The following is a 24,906-nucleotide window of genomic DNA, read 5'->3' as shown; positions in this document are numbered from 1 at the left end:
CGGGGCGGGGGGCGGAGCAGGGCGGGGGGTGGGGGGGGAAGCTCCCCGCCAACCCGGAAGGGGTGACGGGAACGCGGAGGTCGGAGCGGTCGCGTCACACGGCGTCCCCGACCTGGCAGCGGGCGGCGGGGGGTGTCCGTCACGTGGCGCCTGCGTGCCGCTGGTGGCTCGCGCTCGTGCCCGCGCTTCGGGCGCCCGCGCGCGGCTGAGGGGAGGCCGCGCGGCTGCCCCAGGGACGGGCTTATCCGCCGGTCCTGCGCTCCGCCCGGTGCCGCGGCTCTGTCGGGGGCTTGCCCGCGGGAAGCTGAGGCGTCGCTGTCAGGGCTGAAGTCGTCGCAGCTGTTCGGGGAGCCCTCAGGTGTTGGGCGCCGGCAGCAGGCGGGCACGAGCAGCCGCTGGCGCCTTCGTCCCTCCGCCGTGGCGGGCCGCCAGCGACTGGGACGAGGAGGCGAAGGTCGAAGCAGCCGACTTGCGGAGAAGCTTCCTGAAACGTAGTTGTTGCACGTGGACAAACGCCACAGCGTGTAGGTGGTATCGTCTTTATTATTGTCGTTATTTCTTGAAATGTGTAATAAAGCTGTGATGTGGTGTACGTGTTGGACTTGGAGTAGTGGACACAGTACGGGAGGATAACAGTAAAAGAGGAACTCTGGCAACTGTATAAATAATACATGAATTGATAAAGAGGACATGCTGTTAAAGAGTTTACAGAGGACAGTTTGCCAGGTTGCCCATTGCCTGTGTATGTTGTCTTATTTCACACGATCTGTAGTTTCTAGGTATGAGGTTTATTTATTTATTTACATCTGTGTAACTGTCCATGCAAAATATGCATTGCCAGAGGTGTCACACAGCTTCCGGTCTCAAAACTGATGAATTATGACTAGAACTGAAGTTAAGCACTGAAAATAGGAGTCTCATCGTAATTAATAGGAGACCCTACTACTAGATGTTCAGGAGACTATCGTGCTTTTAAATAAATTTATAGGAAAGATTCTGTTTAGTTATGGCTTACGTGCTAATATATCTGTTTTATGTTTTGGCCTTAGTCCAAGAACATGCCTTATCAGTATGACAGGGATCAGCGTAAGTCCAATTATTAATAATATATTCAGTTTTAAAAGCTAGAACCAGCCTTCTGTGTTTTTTTTTCATTAGAAATAAAAAGAAAAAAAAAAAGCACGTAAAAGTGCTTGTGTTCTGAGTAGTGACAAAGTTGCAGTTTGTGGTTTCTCAGCACCAGGCACTGCAGGTGTGTACAGTATTGCTTCTGAATTGGGTTTTAGGCTATCGGGTAGCATTCTTAGGACAAAGCAGGTAACTCCTCTAGTGGATATTTTTAAGTGGTCATAACTGCATTTGGTGAAAGTTTTAATCCAGTCATTGGATGCTTAGGATATGTCTTACTAGCTTAGCTATCTCACTCAGGTTTTCTGCTGTTTTGGTCTTAGAGGATTGAAGTCATTGACAGGACTTCAGCTACTCGGGCCAGAATATTCTAGGCAGAATTTAAGGCATTGTCTAAAGGGGTTGACTATTGTAGGTAGTATTTGGGGGTTGTAATTTTCGATTTAACTGCCTGAAAGATTCTTTTTTTATTATTTTTGGTTTAGGGGTCTACATTGGGGAGGAGAAGTTGGGTTCCCAACCAAACACAACTGCTTTCATGCAAACTTCAGTAGTACATCTGTAACGAAAAGATGGATCTGGGATCACATTCCACTCTGAACGGTAAGTAGTCACCAAACAGTCATTAAATTAATATAGAATGTTTGCTAAGTGAAAAGAATTCATGTTTATGACCAAAGGTGAAAAGTTGTCTGGTTCAATAATGATAACCTGAGGCATTTAATTCCTCATAGGTTTTCAAGAATCAGATTTGTTTTCTTGAAAGACTGGCATATTAAAAAGTGATGCCAGTATATAATGATGGTGTTCTTAAAGCCTCAGGATCTTGATAGCAGTGACTGAGAATCTCAACTTCCTTTTTCACATTAATGTAACCTTTTCATTCTCCTCCTGTTAAGGTGAAGTCTACAGATGTGACCAGAAGTCACAATATAGGCTTTAAAACTGGAGGTGAAATAACACAAGAACACTGAATATTTTTAATATATTTTTAATATAGCTAATTTGTGGTCTTTAAAGGATTGATAACACTGCTTAAATCTCGTTTTGATGATTGTTTACATAAAGGAAGTGTTCAAATTCTTGAAGACTCATCAAAATCTCCTACATTTGCTCTCATTTCATTTGCAGAGTATAGGTTTGTTAGTATACCAGTCTTCACTTTCAGTAAGGGTTGCCTAGGAACAGTTTTCCTATGAGCCTTATTGATTTTTAACTGTGTCACTTTTACTGTCTGGCCAACTTTGTCTCTCACCAAAAATCAGCCCAATTCATGCCTTGGGGAAGTAACAAATATTTTACACCCTAGCCCCCCCTTAATAATTAAAATGGTAAGATGCAGTAATAAAGCAAATAGGAACGTAACTTCGACAGGCACCATTTTACAATACAATTGGTGGTTTTTTTAAATACAAGACAGTGCTATTCTGATTTTTTGACAGTGTTTCATACGTAGTTGCGTATGTTCCATCCCCACATGAGAGATGACCAGAGTTTGACCCAACACCGCGCAAGCCTTTGACTGTGGCTGTGGGCGGGACAGGTGGCGAGGCCGGCACAGGCCGGGCTGCGCAGGGAGGCAAAATGTGAACGGCCCCAGCTGGGTCCGCTGCGGTGTGTGCTGGGCGCCCCGGATCTCCCTTGCCTTCCTCACCCTGAGACGAGATCGTGGTCTGGAGTTCGCAAAGCGAGACTCTGGTCTGAAGCTGAACAAAACCAGGTGAATTAAATTGTGAAGGGAGTCATGCGCAGTTAATGCGGTAATAGTATTAGCAAAACGCATTACATGGACAGTGTCCTTCAGTTAGCTCCTGTTGGCATGGAAGGTTTTAAAAATGAAATCAGAAGAGCGTTTGTTACCGCGTCATGCACAAATTATACATGAAAATACATCATTGTGGCCAAACACATTTATATTAAATACCGTAACAGTACAGTAATGTTGTCGCTTTGGAGGCTTAACTTTGTTGGCTGAAATCTAGAATTTAGCCTGCAGCTTTTCCGCACAAACCCATTTCTTGTGGAAACAGCTGCGTGCGCGCAGTGTAGCGTGGTGCACCTGTAGCTACAGGTCTCCTACTACGTAGCTGCAGTCCTGCTCCTGTCACGGTCACCTCACGCTGCTTGTTCCTGTAGGGAGGCAATTTCAAGAGAATATTGTCTTTTTGAAAATGCCGTTTCCAAGCTTCCCTGGTTTGCGAGGAAGGTGTGACGCGGGTATACCCCGCGGCCCCAGAGCACAGGCAAACCCCGCGCTAGTGGGTTGCCGGAGGTCGGTCCCGTGCTGGGGCGCGGGGGGCGGTGCTGAATCATCAGTTCTGAATACGGGAGGTTGGCAACGCGGCCCGAAACCCGGGCGAGAGCCTTTAACCCGTGGCAGCCGAGCTGGCCTGTCCGGCGGCGGCAGCTCTCGCCGACACCCCGCCTGGGACGGGGGGGCCCGGGCCCCCCTCCGGCGCGGCGGGGCTGGGGCCGCCCCCTCCCGCGGGCGGCCCCGCGCCGGGGTTGCTATGGTGACGGGCGTGGCCAAGCCGCGAGGGGGCGCTGTAAGCCGCGCCGGGCCGCGACCATCGTGGCGGTGCGTGTGGGGGGTGAAACTGAAAGTGAAGGGCTCGGCCCGCCGCGGGGCGGGTCCGAGCTGCCGTGCTGCGCCCGCCCCCCCTGGGCCCCAGCCTACACCCGCGCCTGTCGCCGGCTCCCTCCCATGAGCGCTTGAGCCGCCCTGGCCTGAGCATGTCGGAGAGTTTCGACCGAGCTCCAGGTGCCGGCCGAGGCCGGGGCCGAGGAGGCGCCGCTTCCCTCAGCGGCGCGGGCGCGTCCGAGAGCGGCGGTGGGGCCCGCCTTGGGGGCAGCGGTTCCCACAGCTCAGGCTTGGCCGCGGAGCAGCAGCACCAAACGGGCGGCCTCTTCGCGCAGCAGGAACCATTGCGGCCTCCGAAGACGGCGCCGCTGGGCACCGGAATCGCAGGTACGGGCCGCCGCGCAGCGGCCCTCTCCCCGCCCCTCCGAAGGCTCCCGCTGTAGAAGGTGTCGGGGAGCAGCCCCCTGAAACCTGCCGCGCTCCGCTCGTTTGCCCGCACGGCTCTGCTCCTGCTCCGCTTGTTGCTCTGACTCCCCCTCCCCCCCCCCCGCCCTTCGCCGTCCCACTGAGACTGGAGCCGTGGGGCTTCCCCCCGACCGACCTCGGGCCTGGCCATGGGGACGCGTCCTTCTTCCTACCGCCGCGCCTAGGGGCAGAGAGGTCACCGTGGCCTGAAGGCCAGCGGTCTGCGCACCCCTGGTACCTGCCTGGCTCCTCTAGGCACTGCACGGAGATGAGCCATGTAGGAGCACCTGCAGCTTTTTCTCAGAAGAGTGGTCATGTTTCTGGGTTATGGGCCTGCGCCCAGGTAAAGGTGTTGTATTGCAGCCACTCGCAACACCTCTCTGTCTGTTCCCACATTTTTGTGCCCTCACATCTGTGTGTGCATTTTATCCATCTGTTAATGTGACCGCAGATGGTCTCAGCCTTCCCCTTGCTGAAGAACTCCAGCCTAAAAGTTTGCCAAGAAATAAACCTAATCCAACAGTAATACAAAGCATTGTTGGTTGGCTTTTTCAAGTAGGTATCGGGTTCTGTTTTCAGTAAACTTAGGAGCTAATCTATAAAAATGCATTTGGAAAATACATTTTAAAAACACTTCCACTTCCATTTTTTTAGCAAATGGTGTTAAGAGATAACAATAGCTAAGTGTCTTTGAGGATGATGTTAAAAGTTAGTGTTGTTGAAAATTAGTGATGCCTTCCATTTATTGACCTTCAAAGTCTTGCATTTGTGTCTGAAATCTGTGAAAAACCCACAAGCATACCATAAGCAGATTTACTCGTTTCTCAGGTTAGCTCTTTTGGAAAACATGTTTTCATGGGAGAAGAGAGCGCTCTTTTTTCTTTTTTTCCTTCCTCTCCCTTTTTTTGAGTCACCTTCCTATGAACATGTTGTTTACTTTCTGTCATGTAGAAAGACATCTAGAGTTTGCTAAAGTGAAAACTATCCGTATTTAAGAAAATAAAAACAATGTATTTGAAGTAAATTTGAAAGTATAATTATAGTAAAAGTATATTTAAAGTCCAAAAAATTATGTATTCTGTGTGTGCTCTGTGTGAATACATAACTAGTTTAGTGATTTATAAGAAAAGCTGTTAACTTTTCAGAACACCTACAACAGACAGGAATTCCATCTGGATCACAAGATAAAGTTTCAGTTCCTGATTCTGGACCAGCAGTGGCTGAACCTCAGCTGGCTGTGGCTCCTGTGGTAACGTCAAAGTTGTCTGTGAAAGCACCTGAGTTTTATCCATCAGGATACAACCAGAACTTCAATCAGAACTTTGCAGTAAGTGTTTATCTTTTCTTCTTAGTATATGCCAATTTACTTATATTCAAAGTAACATTTTTTTGAGGTCTTATATATTGGATAATTTGAATGCTGCATTTGCTGAAGAGATTCCAAAAATTCTGATTATAACCTCCAGAGTCACAGTGAGAATGTTAAGTGATAATGAGTGAATATTATGGTGTACATGAGAGCCTTTAGCGGGGGATATTTTGCTAAAGCTTGCTGCAGATAACCACATTGCTTGTTGATTACACCCAACATCAGAGTAAGCTCTCTTTTTGGTGACTGCCTCTGTTGTAGTTACATCTACACTGCATTTTAAGTAAATGCTTAGCTGCACTTTTATGCAGATTTTACAGGTTTTTGAAGCAAGCATGGCAGAAAGCTTGAACTTTAGCTTTTCTGAGCATAGGCTTTTCCTTTCCTAAATTTACTGTGCCGTGGGCATGGTTGGCCATGACTGCCTAACGCAGTGTACCATCATGTGTCTTTGAATTCCTTCAGTGGTAATTGTATCACCAAAGGGTAAAAAAGTAGTGTTAGGCTCACTCCTAGCAGTTACCTACTCACATACCTAATAAGAAATATATTGTATATCACTAAGGGTGGTTTCAGATCAATATTGTAGATGCATCGTGTAATAACAGTTAGTACTTATTATTTTCTACTCGATTGTCTTCCATGTTATTGTTCAGTAACTCTACTCCAGGGCAGATCTATGTGAATTCTTGAAATATCCTTTTGTTAGGCAAACAGCCAAACTCTGGTATTACATATAAACAGGTGGGAACTATTACTTTTACAAATACAATCAAGTGCTAAAAAACAATTATACTGAAACAAATAGATTTTGAATAACTTGTAGAAAAATACTTGATTTGAATGCTAAATATAGTGGTTTGGCATTTTTGAAGTCTTTTCCCCACCAGTAAAATTGATTTTTATCTTAATGCTACCAGCTTTGCCAGCTTACTAAATAAAATTACTGTCCTGCATAGTACAAGCCTGTAGCCAATATACAACTGTTAACAAAATGCCAACACAAACATGCTTCAGTGAATCGGTAATCTAGGGAAAAAATAACTACTTTGCCCCAGTACATGTTATGTATTTTCTATAAATAAAGGTTTTCAGTTTCAAGACCAAATAAACCACCATTTGGTATGGCATACATAATGCATACTTATAATTACAAAGCTTTGAGGCCAGCAATGTTGCTTTTCAGCTGTTTTGCAAAAACACACAAGCATGTGGGTGTTCCTGGTTGCTATGTTGTAGGAATATGCTATGAATGTGACTCATCTATTAATAAAAATACCTCTTAAAATGCTAGCAAAGCCTAGAACATTTATTTGAAAGTATGTTGCAGGGACCTTAATCTCATCAGAATACACTAGGCATAGAATAGTGGTGTTTCAGACTTTCTTCCCTCACTATTAGAAAGTTTGAGGTTTTTCTAGCGTAATGACTGAATTAATTTCATAAACTGGGCTCACTTGCAATAAAAATAAGACATTTAGCACACTTTACTGTTACACAGATTTTTGACCATGAGTTTTAAAATTTGAATCAAAATGCTGTTTTGAGAAACTTCTGGTTTTCTGACTTAAAATTAATACTTTTTAGATTTCTTTTATTATGTTCCCTGGAATTTTTAGATCTGAAAATTTGCATTTCTCTTATAAAATACACTGTGGTTTTGCTGTTAAGCATTTATTGTTTTAGAAATAAAGCGTTGATTTCCTGCTTGGTTGTACATTATTGTAATTACTATGTGTGTCCATATAACATTAGATTAGTTAATGTCCAGTTAGTTCTGGTACTCAAAACTACCAGTTTCCCATGAAGATACTTTAAGGGGTACAGCGTACAAGGCATACTAGAATTTTCAGGAAAAACTTTACCAGGACTTTGGGAAAGAAAACCTCCGTGGAATTCTCTGTTTGCATACAGGTGTCCATTCCATCGGAAGTTGTGGATGTCTGCAGTAGAACTGGTGACTGGATTTAGGTTTGGCTTGCCAGTAGGAAATGTCAGACTTGTTCTCTGGTATGGGTGTATGATAATAATATGTCTGTCACTCCATCAGAAGGGCATAATGATGTTCTCACTTCACAGTTTCAGGAGTGAGATTTGTATTATCTTGTATCTTTGTATAATCCTTCCCCCTGGCTTTTTTTAACTTCAGTTAATTTCCAAAAGGAAGCTAAGTAGCCTCGGTGTTGGTTTTATACATTCAGCCAAGCATGAGGGTACCCCTTAACCTCATACGGCATGGATAGGTGATTTTGTATATGCAACAGTCTTCATACTTAAGTTTTCAATAACTTTATTGTAAATTTGTTGAGTGCATATAATCTGAAGGGGGAAAAAAGCTTTTTCCTGAGAATTCTGAACAGAAATCAAATCAATGATAAACTATCAGTGACTTAAAGTCCTAAGTGGAAATGTTGTGAATACTTATCAGGTATAGAAAAGTGGTAATTGGCACATGTACGCAAAAGGGGCCCAAGAGCAGATCTGGTTCATGGATCTTTTCTATAGACCTTCTGGTTTTTATCTTTATGTAAATCAGAGGAGTTTTAGTACCTGTTTAGCCTTTTCATTGTTATGTCTTTAAACTCATGAACTGACTCTTAGTAGAAGAGAGGCAAATCTCTAATTTTCAAATTGGTGACTCTTTTGTTGTGAATAATCCAGGATCCCATCCTACATCTATTAAGCATAAAGGAGAAGGATTAGATAGTGCTGGCTTGACTGAGAAATCATTGAAATTAATGGAGAATTTCTAGTTGACTTTCACGGCTTTGAATCATAAATTTGTAATGAATGTGTAAACTTACAGCCTCTTGTTAGCCAACTGCTGTTTGAAAATAATCAAGAGGGATTTGTTTGGTTTTCCTTCAATTGATACAGTATGTGGTGCTGTCTTCTCTGTTAAATCTTAATCTGCCAATGAGAAATGTAAGTGGTTTACGTCTTCAAGTTACTGGGCTAAATTTAATTAGTTTTTAAAGTATCAAGTGTTACTAATTTAGCAATATACAACCTTATTACAATGTTTGAATTATTCATTTTTCTCTGCCATTTGTTCTGTTCCCTGGCATAGTTACTAAAACCTAGACTGCCTTTGGAGTTGCATATTTAGTACAAGTAGGTGAACGTGGTACAGAGTTTAGCCTCTGTGTTTAGCCTCTTAATTACAAAATGGGAAGAGGAGTAAGAATACAGGGACACCAGTATACCAAATGGTATTGGGGCCCCTTCCAAAACAAGGTCATTCTTCTCCAAGACTGAATTCTTATCAGCTGAGTATGAGAGCAACATACTTTCCTCTCTGCTGAATTGAGGATCTTGTAACAACGTGATGGCTGTCAGAAGGAGCAGCTTCTTTTCCTAGCTACAGCAACTGCATTCCCTGCAACTTGGCTGGAGAGTTTTCAAACAGGTTATCTGGGGGATGCTGGTTCAGCTGTACGTGATTAAGATGCAGTTGTTGCACAGTAATGTCATAGTTCTGTGGAACAAAATATTTTAAGTTTATTGTACAGAACTTTTACTAGGCTATTTGAAATTGCCTCGTAAAAGATGATTTTCTTTAGAGAAATAGAATATTTAGCGAGTTACACAGAGGCCTGTTAGCTTTTATTCTTTGGCTTTATAAGCTCCAAACCATTAGAATTGTAGAATGCTTTAGGTTGGAAAGACCTATGAAGTTCCTCTGCTCCAGTCCCCAACTCAAAGCAAAACCAACTTGGATCAGGTTGTTGAAGATTTTATCCTTATGAGTAGTAACAATTTGCCACCATTTTTGTAAACCCATAATTTTTTTCCTATATCTGATGGGCAGCATTAACTGACATTGTCTTTAGAATTATTCACTGGGCAAATATTCTACTTAATTAAACATCATAGGAAATCTTTCTAATTTTGTTATATTCATGTGTCCCCCGTTAGCTTAGGTTGTATACCCTTACGACATTGGTCTTTGAAGAATTTTGTAAAATCTGCTTTTTTCCCCCACACATTCTTCAGAGGTCATGAAATTAATGTCAATACTTGATTTTCAGCAATGCATATCTGTCTTTTCTGCACAGTTCACATCCACATAAAAATCTTTCACTGTAGAGGAGAGACTGAGGCATTTTGAACACAGAAAGTAAACAACACCCCCTCATTAATGGAGGGGTGGTGGGGAGAGGGAGAATATAATTATAAAGCTTATCAATGTATTTACGTCCACGAAGTAAAAAAGTGGTTTATTATTTTTAGTTCAATTTTTCATTATAGTAGATATATTTTAAACCTTTTTCTTGTTAAATAGTACATCAGTTGAGAATTCTGATATTCTGTATGTTACCCTTCTGTCTTGAATCGTTAATTATAAGTCATTTCTTTAGCAGTCCCTTTTCAGGCTCCTGCTTGCACTTCTGAAATCTATATGAGATGCTTTTCACAATCTTTTGTGTAGTGTGACAAAGTGAATTATTTGTACTATGTTATTACTAGTGACATCACAAAGTATGCTTCCTTTGCTATTCCCCTAATACACTAGCATTATAATCATACAGAAGAGTATTGACTTTAGAGACTGTTACATACATTCATTTTTGAATGGACAAAACTAGCAACCTTCTGTTCCATCAGCAGGAGCATAAACATCGATAAAGTGGTATTGTGCTAGCTCATCCTTTCTTTAGGGAGCAGGTGTGTTTACTGTCTGGTTTTTAACCTCAGTAACTGCAAGTTAATGCAATATCATTTGAATAGTTTTATTTCGTGCCTTGTAATGTTTCATTCATTGCCAAGAGATGCAAATTTGCTGACTTTAAAAGATCAGTTTTTGTAGCTATACTTTCTACATGGGAACACTACAGTGTATATATTGTATTTCTGTAATTTCGCCCCCTTCTGCATGTTTTGGGGCAATACACGCTCTATTTAAGCCCAAAATACTTTGTTTCAAATTTTCAATTATTTTTTCTTCTACAGTTCATATATCTGCAGCATGGTTTGTGTATGCGTCAGGAATGGGTGTTGAGCCTCAGTTTGGTAGTTTTATTCTTAACAGATCTACTTACTTATTAGTTTGTTAGTTAATCTTGCACCCGATTTGGCAAACTGTTTGATCTCTTTTTAATCTGTCTTTTGGTATGTCCTGCTGGGAGACCCTAATCTCTATAAAAACATGTTACCTAGTCCTTAAGATGATAGGACTACTGGAGCTTTTTGATGCATTGAGGTCTATGCTCTCTAAAAATGTTGAAGTGGACTGTGTAACAAAGATCACTATCAAGTATGCAGAGACTCAAGACTAAGGACTATATGGTTATTTCTGGAGATAGTAAGTGTAACAGCATTATTTTAGATTCATTTTAAATAGTTGGTATGTTCTTTCACTGCTATAGGATTCTTCCTTTGAAGATAGATATGATGGCTATCTGACTTTGGCGGAATATGTACAAGACTTCCTAAATCACCTCACCGAGCAACCAGGTTGTTTTGAAAGTGAAATAGAGCAATTTGCTGAAACACTGAATGGCTGGGTCACTGCAGATGAAGCTCTACAAGAACTTGTTGAACTCATCTATCAGCAGGTAGTGTGTGTATTCTGTCTTACAACATGGATGTTATGCCTCTGTTACCTAGTGTCTAAGATATGCATACCAGTATTATTTGTTATGTAATTGTATCTACATAGTATTTTAATGACTTGAATTTTTCGTTTTAGACTGAAATATTTAGGGAAAGATTTTGCTCAATAAATTGAAATGGTAGCTGAAGTGTGGGATACCTGGTGGGTTGATAAATTTCCTCAATTTACTCTGTCTCCTTTGTTTTGTATTTGGATCTCCTGGGTCACATACTAGAGTTGAAATTACAGCACTTTAATTAAAAGCAGTTGTACTTGAATTGCTGTATTTATATAATAGAGATTGAAGAAACTCTTAAGCTATGTCAGAGTTGTACATTTTTATTCTATCCTGCAAAAAAATTTCTTCATAACTTAGCCATTTTTAATTCCTTGGTATTTTAAAAAGTTAGATTTATACTTACTGTACCCATCACCCTTTGGGAAATGCTCTTTATTGACAAGCTTGCTTCTTCATTTGGAATATACCTATTTCAGAACAGTGTAACTGAAGGAAAGGAAAGCTTGTCTAATGGTGACTAGGCCCAGTCCCATTGATGGCCGTGGAAATGAGCACAAAGACCTTGAGCTGAACTCTGTACTAATTGGGGGAGCCGTTGAAAAAAAACAGCTTAATACGTGTTGCTTAGAAAATAAGCTGCTGTTACTGTCTTTTGGGCTTGCTGCAGAGAATAAAGTCACACTTGTGCTTGCTATTTATTACACTGAGTGTCTCTCACTTTCCTGGATTGGTTGCTTTGAAATTCTACCTTGAAAAATGAAAACTCTTATTCACCTTCTAAGTGCGGATACTTGCAGAATATTTTAATCTGGGGTATGTAGAAGCCGTGTGACTGGTTGGTCATTGTACAGAACTGTAGAGTCTGAAGTTTCTTATTACAATGCACATTTAATTCCAAACAGTTTAGTTAGACGTTAAGATTACCTGAGCTGTGGTTAGCAGCGTATTTTTCCCCATTCTTCAATTGAACTCATGGAGTATAGTTAAAAGAAGATTAACATATTCCATATAACTTTATTGGAAGAAAAAGAGAGGAATTTATCCCATTTTTAACTTCATATGTTAAATACATTGACTCTCATTTAATGCGAGTCTTTAATGTTGCCCCTTCCTCTCTCCCCCTATTTAAAAACAAGTCCAGTGTTAGGGTTGGGCATGTCGTCCTCAACTGAGAAGCACTGAGTGTTATCAGTCTGAAACTATGTGAAAAATAAAACATTGCACAAAATAGCTGTGCTAGTATCCAAAAGCATCCAATTCTAGTTTTGTTGTATGTCAGGATAGGATAGTGTTGGAGTATAAGTCAATTATGTTTATTATTATTCTGTCTTGAGCAAAGGCTCAAGTATTTGTTTCCTGGCTTATCACAAAACAATTAAAATTGCTAAAGTATACTTACAAGCATCTGTTTCAGTGATCTTAATTTAACCCAACTGAGCAGATTTACAGATGCTAGGTTTGTGAAGGAAAAAGACTAAAATGAAGGAAACCCGTATAGTCTTCCGTTCTTCTGTGTGTCAGGTTATCTTAGTCTGTCTATAAAGATTAATTATATCCTTGCCCTCTGTTCTTCCTAATCCATTTATGTCTCTGGACAGAGTGAAGTGTCAGTTCTCTTTTTTTTTCCGAAAGTTGAACACTCTGACTTCATAGCTTAAGAATCTTGACTGTTGTATAGTTAATACAGTGGATTGTTCCTGTCACAGCAACTGAAATTTCTCAAGATACGTATTGGTAGATTAGCCTTACTTAGATTGTGACTTTCTGGGTTGGAGGTAGACTGGGATTACCAGCAACAATAATTCAGGGAAGATGATACTGCACTGTAATGATCGGTTATTAAGAAGATGTAAGGTGTTTTTTTAGTCTCTCTGTGCTATGCTAGGTCATAATACCTAAAATTTAATTGTTTCAATATTTGATGCAAGCACAAATACAGACCAAATAATTGAGAAGATAATGTTTAAAAAATACAGATGAGGTTAGAAGAATATGTGTGTGTGTTTTGGTTTTTTTTTTTTTGTTAGGAAAGAGAAGTGTAATTTAAGTGATATATTTTGCCTTCTAAAAAGGGGGCACCTCTTCTAGTCCAAGGAACTGGTTGAACCAAAGCATCAAAAAGCTCGTTAGCTATTTCACATGCCTCTTGGCATGTGAAAATGGAAACTAAATTCTATTTGACTATCTTAATTACTTAAACTTGTTGTATATTCCATAGACACTTCAGTTTTTTCCAGCGACTTTATGCACATAGTACAGTTACATTGAGTACATATTTTTCCCTGCCTGTCGAAGGTAGCTAGCTATAGTGCATTGACATACTAATGGCAAGATGCTTTTTTCAAACATGTTAGAAGCAGAAGCATGCAAGCATACCTGTAGTGCTGATCAAGATGTAAGAGGAATGTTCAAAGATGATAAAGCCGTAGAAGTTTAATGAGTTCTTAGTATTCCTGTTTTCTTTTTGACAGAGCTGATGAGGTTATTTACACCAGAACCTCTTCGTTGAAGCTGTATCCGAGAAATAATCTCAAATTAAAGTGTTGTTAGAAGAGAGCTCAAAACAAGTGAACAGTAATAAATTGCCATAATAAGGGGATGTACCGCATTAAGCTGTATGAGGGATTGAATGTAGACACTATTGAATTCCCAAATACTCTTCTCCACCTCTTGAAATTTTGAAGTATCAGATTTAAGGCAAAATATTTTCAGACAGTGGATAACTTACAATGTGGAATTTCATTGCTACCACCTGGGTTTAGATGACAAAAGTGTAAATGTTCAACAGTAACAGGATTTGTTTTAGAAAAGAGGACCCATCAAGACCTATGAACTGTGATGGTACAGTTTTAACCTCTGAATCTGGAGTTTGCTATACTGCAGATTGCTGCAGCATGTACAGGAGAAAGTATTCATCTTTACTTGCCACATTCTTGTACTCTTTCCCTGGGCATTCATGATTGCCGAAAAGAGATTATGGGGTAAATAGCTCTTAGACTGAATGAAGGTGATTTTTTATTTTGGTTTAGCGTACTCATTGCTCCTTGAGAGAATGCATCTCCTTGAAAAAGTCTCTTAATGTCCACTGTTGATTTTTTTGGTATGAACAGTTTGTAAGTGACTTTCAGACACTCTTTCGTTGTAGGTCACAATGGAGAAGTAGAGTTGAGGACACGTGGCATAACGGTGGTTGTTTTCTTAAAGCCACAAAAGCACAGTATAATGAACTTTTAAGTGCTGAAATGCATACAGCAAAGTGTTGATGAGATACAAATAGTAATTACTAATCTTCTGCTCTTCAGTTTTCTAATCAACTGTTAAACACTGTTTTCAAAAAAGCTTTTAAAGATATTTCCTGAGAGCCTAATCATGAGTTTTAGGAATAATTTCTTTTTCCACTTTTATTTTGGAAGGCCACATCTGTCCCAAATTTTTCGTACATGGGAGCACGGTTGTGTAACTATCTATCTCACCACCTAACCATTAGTCCACAAAGTGGGAACTTCCGACAGTTGTTACTTCAAAGGTCAGTATCAGCATGTCATTTTAAGCCTGTTACTTTCTCAGGTTACATGTCTTCCTATTTTGTGTGTAACTCTTAATGTTGTGTGCAAAGAGGTATATATTTAAAATAGAAGTTTAGATTGAGGATTGTTAAAGCACAGGTACGTACTGGATTTCAAATACATAATTTTTAAAATATGAAAATAGGATTCCATTCAGAGTTCTGTAGGCTCTTTTGAATTGAGTATCTTAGACTGATCCCAAATTACAGGGTAAATTTGAAAGCTAGTCAACTTTAAAAGTATACTAAATGCACATATACATACTGTCCTTGTCCTTTGACTCTTGCCAGGACTTACTTCATTGTGTTTTCTTTAATTACTTTTCCAGCTCGAGTTGCTGTGTAAGGTTTATTCATTAATCAGCTAACTGACTTTGTATCTATGAAGTAGATACATGAAGTCCAGAAAGATAAATTTCTTCAATTTTCAGTTACTACAGAGTTCTGGGGGCTTACAGTGTAATAATGATTAGACTTCATAGTTGACAAAAATGCAACATTTTTTAAGTGGATATAGTTCCTCTTAAATCTTACTGCATGACATTTAAAGGAGTAGTACACTTTAACACTTCAGAATTCTTTAGAAATTAGCCTTTTTTTCTTTAAGGACTTCTGGCTTTCTAAGCTTCAGACTTGCTTCTCTTATTTTAAAAGTTTTGCTTAGTACACCTATGTTTAGGAGCAAAAGCATGATAAACTTTTAACAGCAGCGCATTCTGATGGTCTTTTATCAGGAGTGGTACCTTACGGAGAAGCTGAAAAAATTACTTTTCACCTTGTCCCAAAGCAGATGAGTCTTTTTGCCTTCAAAATTATCACTTTCATCATCTGGGTTTTTTGATTATGTTTGTTACTTGAACAGGAAGGAAATCCCTGTTAATGTTGGGGGAAGAGGGGTGATGAACAACCTAACAATATGACCACAGAGAGCTCCTCTTCTGTTTTTCAGTCCAAGTTTCTACCTTAAATTTTGTATTTCAGCTTCTTAGATTTCTCAGTTTCTCTGGTGTTTCTTAATCCATTACATAACCATTAAGAATACATTAGAAGTTGTCTGGCTTTCCTTTTATCTCAAATATTTTTTAATTCTGTTTTTGAACTGCTATGTAAACTTGTATACTTTTAGCACAGTTGTTGAATACTAGAAAGATTACCTCACTGCCACGTTATCTTAATCCTCTGTACTTCTACTTATATCTAAATTATAGAGTCATAGACTCATAGAATGGATTGGGTTGGAAGGGACCTTAAAGATCATCTAGTTCCAACCCCCCTGCCATGGGCAGGGACACCTTCCACTAGACCAGGTTGCTCAAAGCCCTGTCCAACCTGGCCTTGAACACTGCCAGGGAGGGGGCATCCACAGCTTCTCTGGGCAACCTCTTGCACTGTCTCACCACCCTCACCATAAATAATTTCTTCCTAATACCTAATCTAAATCTACACTCTTTCAGTTTAAAACCATTATCCCTCGTCCTATCACTACACTCCCTGATAAAGAGTGCCTCCCCGTCTTTCCTGTAGGCCCCCCTTTAAGTACTGGAAGGTTGCTGTGAGGTCTCCCTGGAGCCTTCTCTTCTCTAGGCTAAACAAGCCCAACTCCCTCAGCTTGTCCTCATAGGGGAGGTGCTCCAGCCCCCTGATCATCTTTGTGGCCCTCCTCTGGACCCAATCCAACAGATCCATGTCCTTCTTATGCTGGGGGCTCCAGAACTGGATGCAGTACTCCAGGTGGGGTCTCATGAGAGCAGAGTAGAGGGGGAGAATCACCTCCCTCGACCTGCTGGCCATACTTTTGGTGCAGCCCAGGGTGTGATTGGCTTGCTGGGCTGCTAGCGCTCATTGCTAGCTCCTCGTCAGTTTTTCATCCACCAGTACCCCCAAGTCCTTCTCCACAGGGCTGCTCTCAATCCACTCCGCCTAGCCTGTATCGATGTTTGGGATTGCCCTGACCCAGGTGCAGGACCTTGCACTTGGCCTTGTTGAATTTCATGAGGTTCACACACGCCCACATGTCTAGCCTGTCAGGGTCCTTCTGAATAGCATTCCTTTAGAGTATCAACCACACCACTCAGCTTGGTGTCATGAATTATGCATCGCTGTCACTTAAAATAGTGAGATAAAGAATTTATTGAATAAGTGTAAAGGCATCTAAGGCAATGTGGGCAGCACCCTGAAAGGGGGAAAATGTATCTGCTTTATTTCTGTGGACATTTGGTTGCCTGTGTTACACTTCCTGGACCCATTTTCTAATACGTAAACTGTGTAACTGTCTTTTAATTTTTACATGTTGTAATTTGCTCTATTTCATTTTGCTGTCTCAGATATTTCAGTGCTTGAAAACGTAATCATGTAATCATATGTATTCATCTAAAAGGACACAAATCCATGGTGTCTTTGAAGTCCTTTCATTTCCTTCACAAATTATACTTTCCAGCATTCAGCATTTAACAGTTTTAATGCAGTTTCTAAGTTCTTAGCATTCTGTTAAATAAGTAGCATGTTATATGTGTTGGACTGTCTACAGATGATATGATTTTGTTTTAATGTCTACAGGTGTCGAACAGAGTATGAAAACAGAGATGAAGCTACCAAAGGAGATGAGACTACTCGAAAACAATTTCATGCCTTTGTGCTGTTCTTAGCTGAACTTTATCTTAACCTAGAGGTAAGGAGAAAGTTGCATGTCAGGTGGTTCTTCATTAATTTTTGCTTGTGTTTAGGTAAACACTGAAATGGAATGTAATTTGAGGTGTTTTTCTAAGGGGAGAGGGAAATAAAGTAAAAGCACTTCAGAACAGTTTCATTATAAAAACAGATTAACAAAAAATGACAAGATCGTTACAAGAGAAGTGTATAAAGATTAAAAAAAAGTGTAAGAATTCATAAAAAGAACCAACCATAAATCACCTCTGAAATGAAGCTTTTGGTATTTTCTTTTGACTGGCAAAACCTGACATGACTGCGCTTAACCCACATTGGAAATGTTACAACCTAGCTGAAGCAGATCAGGATCAATAACCCATGTAATTCCATATTCAGCCACTAATAGAAGCTATTATCAAACCCTTGAGGAAGATGTGGAAATCCTCAAAATGAGCAATTACAAATGCAGACCTTTAAAGATATTTCTTCTGAAGGTTGAGTCCTTGGCTTATGCATGAAGCATGAAATCTTGTATTTAGATTTTTTTTTTGTATCTGTGATACTTAAAAAAAGGGTATGTGCATGTAAAACTTACTTGATTCTTACACCTGTGAGTTCAGTAAGTTCACTAACTGCTGTAGTGTATTTAAAAATATATTTTTCACTGGAGTATTTCAATGGTTTGATTTAAGCAGACATTATAAAAATGTTTTGCTGGCATGAGGAAAGAAAATAATTCTCTGACTCTTCCATTCCTGTTCGTAAGTGGGCCTTGAAATCTACATTTCATTGTAAAAAGAAAGATTTACAAAGGAGGGAGGGGAGTTGTCCAGTTCTGTGGAGTATACCATTTATTTTTAAACCATTTTCTACCATTTTTTAAATACATAAAGAGTGCCTTCTTGGAGTAAGCCACTACAGCTGTAGAGAAAACATAATTTAGTCTGGGAAAGAGCATGGAAGTTCTGGGAATTTGGGGTTTTGTGGACTATTTGCCAGGCATTTGGTAGCTTTTCTTTGCAATTTATTAGCAAAGAAACAAAATGCTAGAGATGCATTGTGACGTATATGTCAGAATTGTAAGGATATTACTCAAAGTCTGTGTTCTAAAATAGTTACAGTATTTGGCATGCTCTTCCAACTAAAGAGCTCAACTATGTTGATCACAAACCAAATCATACAGTATTCAAGAGAGAAAATGTGACTAAATTGATTTCTAAACTGTAGGTCTCTTAAATGTCTTTTTTAATATATATTTTGCAGATTAAAGGAACAAAGGGACAGGTAACACGAGCAGAAATTCTTCAAGAAGGCCTTCGGGAATTACTAAATGCGCTCTTCTCTAATCCTGTGGACAGTAATTTGATATGTGCAGTGAAACTGCTGAAGGTGAGACAGTAGTTTTAAAAGAAAAAAAAAAATCAAGTTTTTTAACCTTCTACTTTTGGGAGCAGTGGGGGAAACTGCAAATGAGGAAGTGTTTATAGGGGTTTATGCATTACATTGTTAGCAGAACAAGCTGTACTCTTTTTTTTCCTTAGTACCATTATGAAATGGAGCCAACACCTGTTTGCTTAGCAATATGTTTATTTTAATTAAACCTTCTTGGTGCTATTACCTAATCATCTAGGATCAAGGTAGGACTGCAGTAGAAAACTGGGAATACCGAACAAATGATGACTAAGATGCTTGCTTTTATCTTTGCATTTTATTCCTTTGTATCATCAGGTGCCATTCCAAGCATTTTGGATCATGTAATAATTAAGCTGACTAGATCAGGAATTGCTGTTAACTTTGATCATAGTGGCAAACTAATTTTTTCTGCTTTAACTCCTACTGTGCAATTATTGGGCAATGAAGTACCTATTCTTAACATAAAAGGCTTTTATCCACAGCAGTTTTAGACTGTCTGCTGCTGAAGTGCTCTCAGCAGCATCTTCAGCCTCACAGATTTTATGTATTAAAATTCAGGCTGGCTTGGTCAAATAAGTCTTGGCTCCTCTTACATATACCCAGGTAAAATCCTCTGGCATGTCTGATGCTAGCTAAGTTGACTGAAGTCTTTCTAAAGTTTATTAAACTATTTGTTTTTCTTGGGTAAGCTGGTGGCATTACCTGCAAAAAATAAGCTCTCCTTTTTTATAGCATGTACTTAAATCAAGTAAGCTCTGACAAATGTCACTGAAGAGTTGTTTCAAAATCATATTTCAAGACTGAAAGGAGAGAGGTGTCTGTGAACTTCTAGGTAACATAAACATTGGACATAAAGCTATCATACTGTCTGTAGACTAAACTATTTACAAGGTCTCTTGATCTTTTTGGCAAAAATATGTAGGCAATTGGGAGCTTCAGCCCTCACGTGGTCACACAGTGCATCTAAATGTTATGAATTGTTACAGAATCTCTTGCGTTGACAGTTTATTAAAGTTTTGTAAATTGCTTTAAGAAAAAGAAATAGTAATCCCTTGTCTTTAGTTGACAGGCTCAGTTTTAGAAGATGCCTGGAAAGAAAAGGGGAAGAATGATATGGAGGAAATGATTCATCGAATTGAAAATGTTGTGTTGGATGCAAACTGTAGCAGGTGAGAAGATAAGTTTATGTGCAGTGTTTTGTTTCTATATTAAACAGAACACCTTAAAAATCTTCAAGAATAATGAACATGTCCAAAACATTATCTTAAAAACTTCTATTTATGAAAAGTAAAGTGATATTTGGGTCACCTCCCATGTAAAAAAAAAAAAAAAAACAAAAAACCCATATTATTTAATTGAGGGGGTTTGGTGGGTTTTGGTTTTTTCATGTTTCTATTTTATCTTTAAATTGTCCATAAGAGCTTTAGGCTCTAAGAGCAAGTATATATACAAAGAGACAATAGCAGTGATATCTCATAGTTTATACTTCTAAATCTGTATTTAACAGTATTAAATATATACAAACAGTATTAAATATGTAACAGTATTAAAAACATACACACCACTATAAATATAAAGGCAAAATGGAATATGCTTTGTGGTTTTTTGGTTTTTTTTCTGGAGAGCATACCTTTTTGGCAGGGTCTTAACTGCAGTCTGGAAAAAAAAAATTAGTGGTTGGCTAGCATATTCTGCTTCTCAATTTGCAATCCACTGCGTGCATGAGGTTATCTTATTCTGCTGTACTTCATCCTCATACTCTTGCAATCTTACTAACCTGTAGCAGATTCAGACACAGCAACCTGATCTCTTGCCATACGGAGGGAAGTGAACTGGTAGCTTATAGCATCTGTAGGTTGTAATTGAGCTGTCCCCAGGGAGGATGAGGAAATTTTGCTTCAGGAACCAGAGAAAATTGATAGCACAAGCCGAGGCTTCAACAGAAGCAAAAACCTATTTTACTAGAAAAAACAAGGGAAGATTTTATTTATTTACTTACTCCTTTATGAGGCTTTTCTCCATGGGCTTGCTTAAAAGAAGAAAGCATTTTCTCTTATTTTAGAGATTAAATGGATGGTGGTATCTAATGTATTGGAGACATTACTACTCACTGTTGACTGCAAAATTTCGGTGTGATTAAGAGGGCTAAAGTTAGGAGCGTAAATTAGATTATTAAAATACAATTTTAAGATCATCCCCTTGTTTTTCCCAGTACTATCCTTTTATCAGAAAAGGATTTGCCTCTTAACTTGTGCTGCATGTTTGGTATCCTGATAAAAACTATAGCAATTTCTGTTTCATATGGTCTCCTTACTTTATCACAGAGGAGGTGGAGAGGGTAAGTATCTCATAATTGACACAAAACAGCTAGACTTGCAGGGAAAAAAATTAACTCAAAATTTTCTGCAGACTGGACCAAATTTTTCCTTTTTTAGAGCTTTTTGGGGGGAGGATTTAACTATCTAGTATTTGCAAGATAAAAGAAGCCCCGTTTCTTGCTTAGCAGAAGACATTGTAACTTTTGTAGTGCTTCTTTTTATTGCAGAGATGTGAAACATATGCTTCTGAAACTAGTAGAACTGCGATCAAGTAACTGGGGTCGAGTTCACGGAACTTCTCCACATACAGAAGCTACCCCTGAAAATGACCCAAACTATTTTATGGTAAGAATGTACAGACACTTCAGTTCCTTAATTGAATGTGAATTTTATTTGATTCATAGACAATCACATTGCTGAAAACTACAAACAGCTGTCTCTCTGAATGCATATAACTTTCCGTATAACTTTATTCTTAGAATGAGCCAACATTTTACACTTCTGATGGTGTTCCTTTCACTGCAGCAGATCCAGGTATGTCACAAGCTTAGTATACCTGTCTTTTCAGTCTTCTTGAAAAAGTTGTAGTTAAGTTTATGTCCTGTTGAAGTACGTAAAAAGTTGTTCTTCAAACGTCTGAAACTCATACAACTTAAAAGACAAAATTATGTCTGAATTCCTGTCTTTGCATAAGACATGCCTTATTCTGCATTAAAAGAAGGTAAATGTTTGAAATGGAGACTATGTATTTGAGATCATATAGTTCAGAAGAATTTGTGCCACAGTCCTCAGCACTTGGTCCCTCCAGCAAGCCAAAAATGTTCAAGTCGTCTTTTATTTGTCTATTGTTACTAGCAAAAGCATTTGTTTCTTCCTTGGTTTCTTTGTTTTTTGTAAACTGAGCACAATGTGGCATGACATCACAGATGTCTTTACCTCAAGTGATTACCTTTACAGTTCTCTGGGAAAATAGGTATCATTCTTCGAGGTCAGTTGATGTCCTGAGGAAACACTGTAGCAGCAGTTTTTTCTATAATACATTTCATGTTCTTTATGGTTTCATTAAATAAGCTATTTTCAAGGTGTATAGATGTATGTTAACTGAGATGACTAATCTTACATATTACTCAGTCTCATTTTTACTTTGCCAGATTACCAAGAAAAATACCAAGAGCTGCTTGAAAGAGAGGATTTGTTTCCAGAGTATGAAGAAAATGGAACAGATCTATCAGGACCTGGAGATCCGTATGTTTTCTTATTGAGTCTTTTTTTTTATACTAGTTATTTTTACTGCAGACTTAGGAATCCAATCTTGACAACAGTGAAACTAAATAATTATTATTTAGCTCTACAATGGAAATTTTGTGTTTGTTTGGGTGTAAGCTGGTTTGTAATCACACAAGCTTGAAACAAATTTTATATTTATCCAAGTAAGTAGGGTAATTAAATTTCGGGTATGTATGCACATGTGCAAACATACTCTCTTCTGCATTTAAAAAAAAAAATAAATTTCGAAGCACCAGACCTCGAAGTGTTGGTAGTGAGGCAACCTGAATTCATTTGAGTGATGTGCGTACACATCCCAGCTAGAGATGATTACAAAATTTTCAGAGTCTTTCAAAGGGAGGGGGTTGTTAAGTTTCTCTCCTCAGGATCAATAGTATTCACTCAATTAAATGGCTATTCAGTATTCCTGTAGAACAAGAAAAGCAACTTAATGGCAAAGGGGGAGGCAATAGATAGGAATGTAGTCTTGACTTTCTGACACTGGTTTAGAAGAATTTAATAGGAAACTAGTAAAAGAAATATGGTCTCAAATAAATTGCTCTGAGCTTTGTACTCCCCTGGTTGACAGAGGACTTCCAGATCATGATTTGATAATGTAAGAACATTTTCAGTGTTGTGTTTACGTGGGATAAGAGTGCTAGCCTGGATCAGTATTTTTGTTAGTGAATTAGAAAACTTTTACATCGTGCCTAGCTGACAGGAGTGGCAAGAACTTTGGAAGATAAATTAGAGATGTCATCAGACATCGACAAGCTCATACGGGGCGGGGGGGGGGGGGGGGGGGGGCGGGCATAGAAACCCATGTGAACCTCTGTGCTTAGTAGAACAAATTAAATGCAAAATGGAGACAGACAGCAGTTAAAAAACACAGCAAATCCAAAGAGTGACATGTGGAAGACTGTGAGTCAACCTTCATGCAAGGTTACTGTGGAACCTTCTTTGTTGAAGGCTTAAGAAAAGCTTAGATAAATGCATGCTGATCTTCTGTCAGCTGTTTCTCATGACTGACATCAGGGAGAAGGGTTCTGTGTTGAGTCCCTTCTCAAGTCTACACTTCTACAAGAAAGAAGGAACAAATAAAATAAGTGTGTAGACTGCTTCTTCAATGCACAATGCTAAAAAAAAATACTTTCCTTATATGTTTCTGCGGCACTTACTGTGGTTTTGTGTGAAACATAACCATTTATGGCCTCTGCAGATGAAATGTTCTATTTCCCTTGTTTGGAACTAAGGCACAGAAAATAATAAACTGAGCATCTGAAATTAATGCACACTTTTTGAGAGTCAATAGCTGCTGACTGTTTTTTTTTGTAAGGCTGTTGAGAATTATATACACTATCATGTTCAAGCTACAAATCTGCTGTCCTAGTTTATGGTGATGAACACTCCAGTTGGACCTAGAAAAAACATGGAACACTCAAGTTACTTCCCAACAACTGTGGGGAGAAAGGAACCTGAAATGATACCCATCACTTTCCAGCTTTATTTTGAAACTGTGGTAGTCTCCACTCTGTGCTATACTTATTGGAATCCAGTCTTTTCTGTGATCTGAATAAGACAGACCTTTTCCGAAAGACTGGTTACCATGTAATAGAAGGTAATATAATGCAGATGCAATAGGGAGGTGAATTAAGGTTGACGCCTTTCATATATCAACAAATAGGAATGCAGGTTTTCTATATAAATATATCCTGTGCAACCAAGACAGTTGATACAGTGTTTGAACTAGGATGTTGACCAACCAAAAATGATGTTAATATGATGCTAACTATGTTTTTTGCAAATAGATCAGTATAGATGCATTATTAAATTCTAGGAAGCTTGGATTGCATTATTGCATTTTCTATCACTTTGGGAACTATTTTTGTCTTTTAAACTGTAGACAGCATAAGACGATGTGAAATGGTGACGAACACTGTAGTTATTTGTACCTATCTATGCTGCTTTGAGGTTTCTGTTTATTTGTTTTCCTAGTACCCAAGATTTTTTTTCCTCTTCATTCCCTTTCAGAAAATGTCATTGTTAACTGCTATTTATAAAGCTCTGTTTTACTCTTGACATCTGCATAAATGTTTCTGAAAATTTGTATGTAACATCTTTGAATTTTTTGTATTATTTTTTAGGTATTTTGATTACATTGATGACGAGATGGATCCAGAAATTGAAGAAGCATATGAAAAATTCTGTCTAGAATCAGAACATAATAGAAAACAGTGATATGTTACACATTAAGTTTATTAAGCCCATTTAGGTATGGTTAGAATACAGGGGAACACAAAACATTTGTACCAAAATAAGGAACTTGAGTTTCTCCAAGTACTAAAGTTACACAATTTCCATTTTGTTTAACAGAATCTGCCAAAAATTGTAAACTTATGCCCTGTAACTTAAAATGTTGTGTATATATCATAGTTTATTTTATGTACAGGTATATGAACAATGTTTTGGCTGCAATAAAAATTACTTTAAAATTATCATAATTGAAATGAAAATTTAATGGGGAACTGTCCCATAAAATT

At 38.9% G+C, this 24,906-nt stretch overlaps 1 protein-coding gene across 3 annotated transcripts; it reads left to right on the top strand.

Annotated features, from left to right (window-relative positions):
* The first annotated feature begins 401 nt into the window (after positions 1-401).
* PAIP1 (poly(A) binding protein interacting protein 1) lies at positions 402-24,816 on the top strand. 3 transcript variants are annotated; one of them, XM_059833675.1, is made up of 12 exons: positions 402-524; positions 1,614-1,731; positions 5,320-5,501; positions 10,913-11,101; positions 14,572-14,684; positions 17,280-17,391; positions 18,633-18,758; positions 19,845-19,951; positions 21,328-21,445; positions 21,580-21,634; positions 22,252-22,345; positions 24,511-24,816. In XM_059833675.1, the coding sequence occupies exons 2-12, from the start codon at positions 1,701-1,703 to the stop codon at positions 24,602-24,604; spliced, it is 1,221 nt and encodes a 406-aa protein (XP_059689658.1). In that variant the 5' UTR covers positions 402-524; positions 1,614-1,700; the 3' UTR covers positions 24,605-24,816. The 3 variants fall into 3 exon arrangements, with proteins under 3 accessions (XP_059689658.1, XP_059689659.1, XP_059689657.1); XM_059833676.1 differs by having other exon boundaries at positions 402-528; XM_059833674.1 differs by lacking the exons at positions 402-524; positions 1,614-1,731 and adding an exon at positions 3,862-4,096.
* Positions 24,817-24,906: the final 90 nt, after the last annotated feature.

This window comes from Gavia stellata, chromosome Z, assembly GCF_030936135.1.
Source record: "Gavia stellata isolate bGavSte3 chromosome Z, bGavSte3.hap2, whole genome shotgun sequence".
Lineage (NCBI taxonomy): Eukaryota > Metazoa > Chordata > Aves > Gaviiformes > Gaviidae > Gavia > Gavia stellata.
Note: the sequence above shows the minus strand (reverse complement) of the source record. Positions and strands in the feature narration are given on the sequence as shown.